The 11,197-nt window shown below is 46.4% G+C and overlaps 1 protein-coding gene across 1 annotated transcript in view; it reads left to right on the top strand.

Annotated features, from left to right (window-relative positions):
- Positions 1 to 3: 3 nt before the first annotated feature.
- AMOTL1 (angiomotin like 1) overlaps positions 4 to 11,197 on the top strand; it is a gene marked incomplete at its 5' end in the record, with an annotated part of 32,147 nt that continues 20,953 nt past the window's right edge. The window contains 3 exons of the mRNA XM_009701546.1: positions 4 to 219; positions 6,087 to 6,231; positions 7,300 to 7,389. Of these exons, the coding sequence (XP_009699848.1) occupies positions 4 to 219; positions 6,087 to 6,231; positions 7,300 to 7,389 (451 nt within the window). The remainder of the gene's footprint in view (positions 220 to 6,086; positions 6,232 to 7,299; positions 7,390 to 11,197) is intronic.

The raw sequence follows: 11,197 nt of genomic DNA, 5'->3' as shown, positions 1-11,197 counted from the left end.
GCCACCACCGCCACCGGCCCTCCGCTCCCGGGCACCTTGACCCCGCTGCCAGCCCCTGTCACTGCCCAGACGCCGACACCGCCGGGCCAGCAGCTGACGCCCGACGCCTTCGCCATTGTGGAACGGGCGCAGCAGATGGTAGAGATGCTCTCCGAGGAGAACCACATGCTGCGGCAGGAGCTGGAGGGGTACTATGAGAAGGCAGACAAGCTGCAGAAGGTAAGTGGAGAGGTGGAGATGGGGCTTGCGCAGGACAACCATCTTGATTTGGCTTCTGCATTTGGGTCCCCCGAGGTGTTCTTCATAGTCATGTCACTGCAATGGGGATGCAGCAGTGACCATCTCTAACCATTGCATCTCCATGGTGGTCTACCAGAAGTGTAATCCTGTGCCCCATGGCTTGTGGGCTCCCCTGCCTTTAGGGTGAAACGGGGCAGCCCATCACATATCTCTCAGTTGGAGACTTTCCCCTTCCATCCTTCCGTCCTGGCCTCACCGGAGCTTTCCCTGGAAGTCTCCCATGGGCAGAATCTGCTCCTGATGCAGCTGGGTCCTGCACCATCTGCACAAGTGGTAGAGCTGTGGGTGAGAAGCATTTGAAGAGCACGGCCACGTCTGTCCTGAGCAGTCTTGTCCACCGCAATACACTCCGTGCTCTTTGGAAGTGTAACAGCCGCTGATGGGGTTGGCTGTTATTTGGAAATGCAAGAACTTGGTTGTCTCAGGGGCTTTCAGTGACTGCTTTATGAGTTTCTTAAGAGCTGACGTTAGACATCCACCTTTGAATATGGTTCAAAAAGCACTGCTCCCTTATCTGAAAGATCCATTTGGTAAAGATTTTGCGCAAAAACCCTTTTGCAAAGGGACCCTGCACCCTCTTTTCTGTATGCAAGCTGGCATTTTCAGTGGCGAAGGGCGATGTCTTGCACATTGCCTGGGGTGACAAGATGAAGAGTCGAATCAAAGGAAGTAGAAGTTGCTTAAAAATGAGAGCTCACTGAAGGCAGAGCACAGATGTTCCCCAGATCTGCTGGCTTTGGGTCCCAAGGGCCCAGACCAAATGAGTTATTTAGGATCCTACACTGCTATTTCATTTATATCTTCCCACTGCTTATACACAAATGGGCTTAGGCTGCAGGTCTTTTCTCTCTGAATTTAGGAGTCTAAATAGGAGCTTAGGTTTTTCTGTGCTGTGTGGGATCAGGGATGTTCTTGGAGACACCCTTCACAGGAGAAGAGGCAGCTCAGAGAGATGTGTCCCAGTCTCAGCTTTGGGAAAAATCTATGACAATCTGTTCAAACAGGTTAGAAAAAAGACCCATTGTTTTGTAGCTGCTGTCATCTTTTCAGCCTCCTCCTCTGCAACCAGATGAGTTTATTCACAGAATTTCCTAAACTTAGTTGAGAAATTTTTGCAGCAACGTTAACTATTTGTGAAGATGTCTGCAAAGATTTTAACACTGACTTCCCTGTGACCTTCATGGGCAAAAAGAAATATTCCAGCTATTAATTTTACAAAAGGTGTGTTGTTCAGTAAAAGGTATTTGAGTGCGATGCCCTAAAAATACTCTGATTCCTTTTACGCTCTTGGAAATGACTCGCTCTCTGTCTTGGATGCCACGCAAGTCGATTGCATCAGACACCAACAGAAAGGTATTCAAGCATGGGCTGAAGTCTCGCTTCAGTCAACAGAGCGTGGACTTGAGTCCCATTGACTTTGGGGGAATGTAAGCGGAATATTAAAGCAAAACACAGGCTCAAGTGCATTCTTTCTTCAGGAAAATGTCCTGAACCGAGGCCTTAACACACAGTATCCCTCCCATGCTGTTTTTTCTGTGTTTGAACACAAGGACAGGGCAGGTCCTCCTCTGTTCCCACCGTTTCAGCTGAACATTGCCTCTGAAAACATGACAGTGAGTTAAATTACATACTTCGGGTGTGAAAATTCTTCCCTCTTGTTGGAAGTGGAAGAGTCATGAGGAGTACTTCTTGTTTGTCTCTGCGTAATGATTTTGTCCTAGGTAGGGCCACCCTCCTATCACTTTTATTCATTACAGAATAGAAGAAATTAGAGAAAATCAGCTTGACGTGGAGGGCTTCCTGGGCATTTGTACAAACAGATCAGCCCTGAGGGTTGTCAAATTCTCAGTCGTGTCTGAACAGACTTTTTGCAGAGAGGTACAAGGTGGTGATTAATCTCTGTGCTGTTTGACGAGTTGTCTGATTTTTTTACCTGAAAAGAATTTTGGGGAAGAGGAGTTGTGCACATTTAATTTTGAGCTTTTTTTGCAAAAGCATTCTTTTCTCTTTTTTTTTTTTTTCTTGTTGTTTTTTTGTTGGGCGGTGTAACCTTGCTGAAGTTGAATTGCCAGGCTGGGCTGGCTTTTCCCCGTGCCGTGTGGGTGGGTTGTTTGAGTGGGTCTGCTCTAGGAGCTACCAGGCAGAGAAGAGGCTGAACTGTTTTTTTTCCCCTCCATAGAAGAAGGGGAAGGAAATCCCAGAGCTGCTGAGAAACGCCAACACAATTTATAGTTGTTCTTCTGCTCTCGTTTAATTTTGTTCAGTGCTGATGGAGGTTCGTTCTTTTCCTGCAGCAAGTCTTTGCCTACGGGGCTGCAGGAGACTTGCGTGGTGATGTGTTTTGGGAAATAAGAGCAGATAACGGGCAGAGCAGAGCCCTTGTGGTAACCAGCAGCATTGGGCAGGACTATCGGGCTGTGGAAGCCCCTTTCCGTGTTGGCAAATCTGCTTCACTGTGGTAGGAGGTCTGTGGAGCGGGCATCTTCTCCTGCAGATAGTGGCTCACTCGGGAGAGGGGAGGTGTGGGAGCTGGCAGGTGTTGAGGCACCCAACTGGGCATGGTGTCGGGTTGGGATCATGTAGTTAAGGGTTCAGGAAAGTGCTTTAAAAATTATTTTTGTTAAACCAAACCTTCCTTTCAAGGGGAGATAATCTCAGACTGCTTAAATGGTCAAGGAGGGCAATGTGAGGTAGCTTGAAGATGGCCTCTAACTACTGACAGGAAGAGAAAACTCTTGCTAGTGGAGATCACACTGATCTAAAGAAAAAGCTGTAACAGAATCAAGTAGCCGAAACTATGCTGTTATTGCAGTAACTAATCAACATGTCATTTTGATTCTGGAAAATTCACATGGAACAGATTTTTGATTCTAGGTCATAGTCATAGAATAGATAGACTATTTCAGTTGGAAGGGACCTACAATGACCATCTAGTCCAGCTGCTGGACTAATTCAGGGCTGACCAAAAGGTAAAGTGTATTGTTAAGGGTATTGTCCAAATTCCTCTGAAACACTGACATGCTTGGGGCTTCGACCACCTCTCTAGGAAGCCTGTTCCAGTGTTTGACCACTCTCTCAGTGAAGAAATGCTTCCTGATGTCCAGTCTAAACCTCCCCTGGCGCGACTTTGAACCATTCCCACGACTCCTATCACTGGATACTGGAGAGAAGAGCTCAGCACCTCCCTCTCCCCTTCCCCTCCTCAGGCAGCTGTAGAGGGCAAGGAGTTCGCTCTTCAGCCTCCTTCTCTCCAAACCAGACAAACCCAAAGCCCTTAGCCACCCATTATAGGACATTCCTTCTAACCCCATCAGCAGCTTTCTTGCCCTCCTCTGGACGCGTTCAAGGACCTTCACATCCTTCTTAAATCGTGAGACCCAGAACAGCACACAGCACTCAAGGTGATTTTTCTCAAAAAAGTTCAGACTTTTGATGAGGCGTTGTACAAGCTTGCGTTGCTGTGCACGTGGGGAAAGATAAAACTCATTGACTTTTTCTGAACCACAGTAAGGTTCAGTCTGAATTTCAAACCGAGTTGTACAAGCTTGCGTTGCTGTGCACGTGAGGAAAGATAAAACTCATTGACTTTTTTTGAACCGCAGTAAGGTTCAGTCTGAATTTCAAACTGGTTTGGGTTTATGCAGCGTTCCTCTGAGCATGCTGTCCTCGTGGTGGGAACACGCTTGGTGTCTGGCCATGCATCAGCAGGATGGGGAAGAAGGACCTGCTTTTCTAGATGTGGTCAGGGAAAATGTAATGGGGCTTCCTGGAGCCCTTGCTTTAAAAATATGAAATGGAAAGTGAGAATAATCTGACTAAATTTGTAGTTCACCCAAGAAATGCATCAGCAGGGTGGGGAAGAAGGACCTGCTTTTCTAGATATGTTCAGGGAAAATGCAGTGGGGCTTCCTGGAGCTCCTGCTTTAAAAATATGAAATGGAAAGTCAGAATAATCTGACTAAGTTTGTAGTTCACCCAAGAAGGAATGTCATAGTGTAGGACATGGCTGGTTCAACAGGTCATCCTCTTCTTGAAGCTGTGGAGAATTGTGGGTGGGGAAGAAGGACCTGCTTTTCTAGATATGTTCAGGGAAAATGCAGTGGGGCTTCCTGGAGCTCCTGCTTTAAAAATATGAAATGGAAAGTCAGAATAATCTGACTAAGTTTGTAGTTCACCCAAGAAGGAATGTCATAGTGTAGGACATGGCTGGTTCAACAGGTCATCCTCTTCTTGAAGCTGTGGAGAATTGTCAGTTAACTAATCTACATACAGTACCTTTTAATGTCATGCATGTAGGGGAGCGGCTGTCGGAAATACCTGTGGGCTGTTAAATGGCCACTGGTATGAGATAGGTGACGTGATACCCAACAAGGTACTAATCCAAAGCTGCTGGTGTCATGGGGGCCACACCGTGGGCTTTGGACGTCGCCAGTTGTTTCAACTCTTGTGCCTGAGTGAGCTGAAAGCAGAAATCAGAGAAGGTAACTGGGTTTCCCCATCATGGCTCTGCCAGGCTTTCCTTGGTGCATGGTTCAGAGGTGCCATGAACCCGTGGGTTGCATCCAGACAGAGTGGCCCCCGCATCGTGGGAAGCACAGGTGGAGCCTGGTTGCAGGTTCCTACATGGACAGTGAGGTGACAGCTCCAGCGTCCCTGGAGCTTTTATTCTGCAAGTGCTGCAGCTGACAAATTACACCTAAAGCTTAACAAGCCCTGGAGAGGGACCTGCCTCCACAGCAAGTTGGAGGTAGGCTCGCACCCTGGCTTCACGAATCACGAATCCGTCCCACCCACAATTCAAGAGGCTAAAAAAGTACCAGATTTAGAAAGGTATGTGGGAGGCTATATATATCTCATGATTTTCCAACCTGTGCACATTATCGAGCTTTTCTCCACAAACAGAAGGACCAGGCATGCAGGAGCAAATTCCCACACTGGTGTTGGTCATTCCTGCAGCAATGATTTTAGCAAAGCTGTAACATGTAGCATGACATTATATTATTAAAAGAGTTGGATGGATTGACCTGAACATCAAAACTCTGCCTAGGACTATCCTCCTTTGGGCTCAGGTCTTAAGATACAAGTTCACTGCTAAGGACTTCCTTTGCATGAACTGTCTGCAGTTTGCCAGATTTCACAGAGGTGAAGTTAAGAAGATTGAAAACCCAAAACAATTGGTTTGATCTGTTATAGAGAGTTTCTTCTTGTATAGAGCAGTCTTCAGTAAAGGATGGAAAGGAGTGCACCGCAATAGTTTAAAACTGACATGAGGTCAGAGCTGAGCCTAAAACACTTCTGGTGGCACGCAGAGCTCAGAGCTAAGTTTTGGATCAGGGATCTGGCAGACTAAAATCTTACCTCCTACAACCCGTTCTAGGAAAGAATACAGCCCACACAAATACACTGTTCCTTTGGTTTCTCCTCTTGGGTGGTGTTAAAGCAGCCACCTTGGTCGTAGAGCGAAGGTAGCTGAGCAGTTACATCAAGTCCAGCCCGCCCCAGGCTTTTTTGGGAGCTGCCAATGGGGTGTCATGGGGTGTTGTGGCATGGCGAGCTGCCCCACAGGGCGTTTGCAGTGGTCCCTGCTGCAGGAACCTCCAACACCGTCGGGGCTTCACGTCATCCTCTGCCAGGGAGACTGGTCATTGTAGAGCTGGTGGCTGGTGTGACACTCGATGTGAGCATCGCCCTGGTCCCTGCGCCCCATTGAAACTGGGGAAGCTGGGAGAACGCTGGATTGGGACGTGTTCCTGCCGGGCTTTAACAGGAGCTCTCTCTCCTCTCAGTTTGAAATAGAAATTCAGAGAATTTCAGAAGCTTATGAGGGCTTGGTCAAGACCACCACTAAGAGGGAGTCGCTGGACAAAGCAATGAGAAACAAACTCGAAGGAGAAATTAGGAGACTTCATGACTTCAACAGGGATCTCCGTGGTATGTTACACTTGGCTTGTGTGGGTTTTTTTTCCCCCGGTTCACATGGTGTTTCACTTCTCACAAGCTCCAGCATAGCAGGCTTTAGAGGAGTAGCTTCATACGTGTTTTGGATAAGCATCTCAAGAAATCACACCCTGCTCATTGGCATAAGACAAAACTACTGTCATCCCCTGGTGGCAAGGAAACCTTCTGGCAAAATATGAGAATTAGCTTCAGATGGTGCCTTTGAGTTTAACACTTGCAAATACTGATTTAACAGAAGGCCACCAGTCCCAAAGTCTCATCCAGCTCTAACGAGCTGAAGAGCAAGTTGCAGCATAGAGCAGTGCTGTACAATCCATAAATCTCAAAGTTCAGTGCCTTCACGAACCAGTACCAAGTAACAGAGGATATCTCTTTTTTTGAATTAAAAACATAAAATTAAGGGTACATCCTTTTGAGAAAGCAAATGGAGGATCTGTTGGGTAGCTATGACATGTCCAGGTTCCTGTTGGGGGTGCTCTGTTACCTCCTCGTGCAGTGAGATGCCATCTGCAAGCTGGCTCATGCTTGTTGCAACGGTGCAAGGAAAAGTTGCATGATCTTTTTGGAGGAGGGAGGCACCTGAAGTCAGTACCTTCCCAGGGGAAGCTGTCCCCAGCTGCAGAAAACTGCTCCTTTGCCAGGGCATCCCCAAGGACTGGTGTCACTGGCTACCTTCCCCCAGGGTGTCTCACTGCACCAGGAGCAGCACTCCACTGAGGGAGGGCATCCATCGCCCTGCAAAGCTGGGTAATTCAGATTGCCAATGCCTTGTGCATTTTGGACGGTGTGAGACGTGAACTGCCTGGGCACGTCTGCTGCGAATGGCAGAGGCTTTTACCCCAGTTTCTGTAAATCTGAATGACACAACTTCATGGAAGAGGTCAAGAACCTCATCTTTTATGTATGTGTTAGCCTCCATTTTAATGTCCTCCTTCAGAGAGTCTATTTATACTGCTCTGCTGGCATGCATCTTATTTTCTTGGTTGGCCTACAATTTTATATACATATATTTATACTTAAAGTATTTCCTGTTTTTTGCAGAACGACTGGAGACAGCCAATAGGCAGCTGGCCAGCAGGGACTTCGATGGGCATGAGGATAAGTCAACAGAGGGCCTTTATGTCACTCAGAGTGAGTACTGTGCTTATCTGTTTTGATGCTGCATATATGTATATATATGTGCTGGAGTGGAGGTGAATACTTTGCTATTAATGATTATTGTCCTTATGGCTTGGTTTTACTCGGCTAATTCGTCACATACTCTTATTTCAGCTGCAGACTGGATTGTTTAGGCTGTTTTTTTTTTTCTCTGTGAGCACCAGAACCAGGCAGTGGGAGTTAATGGTAACACAACTTATCTTATTTTTGATAAATATTTATCTGCAGTTGTGAAATGCTGCTTGTGGGGATCATCTCTACAGATAGATGCTTTTTCGAGAAGCCAGATTCTTCTCTCAGCTGGGAAAAGCCCAGAGCAACCTCTGCTGACTTGTTGTCAGTGCCATGGCATGACTAATGGGAGGGAGAGCAAAGCTGGACCATACTTTTCACAAAGGACTGAAGAGACAAAGATTTTACAACTTCTACTGCTATGAAAAGCATCCATTCCCGACAAATTTTAAGCTCCAATAATAAGTGGGCACAGTGCTGCAACATTTCCCTGCCATGTGCTGCTGGCTCCCTGGGACCATCCAAACTAAAACCGGAGGAGCTGGATGCTGCGTGACAGTGTGTGGCTTCTCTTGTATCCTGAGCATCTTCAGCACTCTTCCAGAAGGGCTTGACCACCTGGGAGCTGTGCAGTACCTTGCGGGCTTAAATCCCATTGAAGCTAAATGCTATCTACAACTAATTCTTCTGTTTTATTTATGGCACCAAGAGCTTCCTTGGAAGATGAGCTGCAACTGCAAATCCCTAAGTGGAGAACAGGCTATCTCCATGAGCAGTGCAGTGTTTGGTACCACTCAGCGTGCCTCACCGCCAGCTCTGCAATGTTCACCAGCTGCTCTGAATGCAGGAAAGCCTTCTCCTAGCCCCCACCAGCAGCGATAATGCCAGCACGGCAACTTCGCTGATAATTTGGTACATGTGTGGACAAACCAGAAGAGAATCTAACAATCTTTTCCATGACTCTGTTAGCTTTGCCATATTAGCAGATGCTACAAGGGCATGTAGACACTGTTGCAAATCCAAGGAGGTGATCTGTTAAGAAAATAGCATTGCTATGTAAGTCTTGTCATCCTTGGGCAGAGTTCAAACGGGGTAAGTTGCACAGTGCAAATTGCAGACTGGGGTCTGCTGTCTTCGTATAGAGAGAACCTGGCAATATTCCTATATACTGGTAGCTACAAGGGGGAGTTGAATCCCCAGGATGGAGTCAATTTGAGTCATTTGCCAGTGCACAAATGTGTTTTGTGCTTCTACTGATAAATATCTAGCAATAAAACATGGTGCTGTGCACTCAGCGTATTACTGCTATCCATTCACAGCTTATGAACAAATACAGCTTTTTGGATCCTATCACATAAGATGGTCTGGATGCTTGGAGTGTCTCCTGGCTAGGCCAGAGAGCTAAATGTTACTAATGCAATGCAGAGTGCTTCCAAGAATAGAAAAATGGGCACATGTAAAGTAGGTTCTCTTCAGTCATGTTCTTTGGGCTGCTGGGGCACACACAGTAATGACCTTGATATCAGGGTATCAGCCTAAAACACCTCTCTGAGAGCCCATAAAAGGTTTTGCTTGCAAATCCTTTGTGGCTGACTGCATTTATACACTGATATTTGTGAGTCTTCCCCAGGGGCAGACCGTGATTGGGGTTGCACCTCACTACCAACCTGGCGGTTTTGCAAGCAGGATCTGTACCCCCCTCACATCTTTTGATGGGATGCTCAGGCAGAAAACTGAGAGGAGAACGGGTGCAGCTTGTTTTGGCTGCCACGTATGCACTTCTCTACTGAGACTGGAATAGTCATTTGTAAAAGAGAAGGAAAAAATGATACTTACATGCGCTCCCATCAGCTGTTGCAATTTTGGGGTGAAACGTCTGTTTTTTTCCTAAGGGTAGTAGTTTATTAACTCAGATTAGTAAATGCAAATCTTAGTTTTTATTAGGAAAGCAAAAGCAGATTTCTAGTCCCTACATTTATGGAAAACAGCCTGAAAACATGACCTTTACCATCGTCAACCCAAGTTATATAAAAAGACTCCCAACATCAGCAGGTTCCTAAAAGTTATCATTTTTAAGCCAATCTCGTGATGAAATGAAGAAGGAAAGAGAAAACTGTGGAGTTTTTTTTAATGCTTGTCCTTGGAATACTGCAAATGCAGAATTAATACTGTGGTAAAATTCTAGTAATAGGAAAAACTCCCTGAAAAAAAAGTCTAGTGAGGCAGGACGAGCAGGGATCATTTCTCAGTTCCTCTCCATTAGCAGTGCAACAATGCAGAGCGGTCGTGTGCTCCGAGATGGAGACTGGAGGTGACAAAAACTCTTATTCTTTGCAATAATAATAGGCAAAGCCAGGCTGCATGCCTCAAAGTATTAAGTGCTAGGCATTTGTGCTGAAGAAAAATGCTACTGTTGTATCGGGGGCAGGAGAGAACTCACAGCCTACTAGTTTCCTGATAATTATGTGATGTTTTGTCAGTGAAAAAGGTTCTTTTAAGGAAAGACATGAAGCAGTGACCGATGAAGGCATAGGAGCCCATGCAGGCAAGAGAAGAGTCAGGCAGGAGGAAGCTGAGAGATGCTCTGGAAAGGAGAGGGGCAGAAAGACTGAGGATCATTTCAAAGGCATAGGGCAGAGAGAAAGCTTATGATACAGCATATCACAGGAAAAATTTGTTTTGGTGGAGTCTGAGAATTTTGTGTGTTTTTCTGGAATTTCTGGATTTAGGAGATACTCTGTCAGAGCAGGGGTTCCTCCAAGGGGTTGTTTTTCTAGGTGGCTGAGGCAGACTGGGGTCTGTGCCCATCCACACGGCTCTGCACCCATTAGTGGGGATGTGTAGTCCGTTTTGGCAGTGTGTTGGTAGAGCCTCATGCTTCATGGGAGTGTTTGGTGGGTATGCCACGTACTTGTGCATATATCTCTGGCCCAAATATCCCAGGCAAAGAAATATTCCCATTGAATGGATCCTGCCAAAGAAAATGCCCACAATAGATGTTTTTGAGAGTCGAGTTTTGGGCAGACTAAAAGCCATTTGGTATTAAGACAGGAAATAATCAGGGCAGAGGCAGAAGTTTCAAGGGCGAGTGAAAGGGAGCTCTTTACCGTCTCCTTTCACAGCCGTGAGCTGCAGGTGGGGAGGTGGGGAAGCCACTGCCCCAGTGTACCCAGAGCCAAGGGCACCTGTGCAGGGAGCGGCATCCTGAAGAAGTGATGTCGTATAGAAAAATGGGTCTGTTTAGCCTGACTTCCCCCTGCCCTCCGAAGGGAAGGGATGTGGGAAATCTGATTTCCGTTTTCAACACACAAAGGTCAGATTCTCCTCTGACTTATATACTTCGTGACATGCAAATAGAAATGCCCAAGATGTAAATGAGACTGCATTTAACCTGCCCACGATACTTCGTAGGGTAAGGAAAGCCATCACGAGTTTTGATGGAGATTCAGTGACTTCCTGCCAATGGAGCACCAAACCTTTCTGCATCCCTGCTTGGATTGGTGACCGCAAGTAAACCGGTACCCCAAACCATTTAAGTACATTACAATTGATCATAATTATTAATTCCAGCGCAGAATCCCTGTTAATCACCGTGTGAGAAGACGGACTGAGGGACTCAAGCACGACCTCCTGCAGCTTTGCAGCCTTTTCTTCGTGCTGGTGTGGCCCAGACTCTGGAGAGCTGTCAGGACCATGCTGTTTGTGAGCAAAACTGCAGGAGGAGAAGATTGCAATGAGCTCTCTTGGCATTTGTATCTTCTTTTTTTTT

This window comes from Cariama cristata, unplaced genomic scaffold, assembly GCF_000690535.1.
Source record: "Cariama cristata isolate BGI_N322 unplaced genomic scaffold, ASM69053v1 scaffold4936, whole genome shotgun sequence".
In the NCBI taxonomy this organism is placed as follows: domain Eukaryota; kingdom Metazoa; phylum Chordata; class Aves; order Cariamiformes; family Cariamidae; genus Cariama; species Cariama cristata.
The sequence above is the reverse complement of the archived record's forward strand: the minus strand, read 5'-3'. Positions and strand labels throughout refer to the sequence as shown.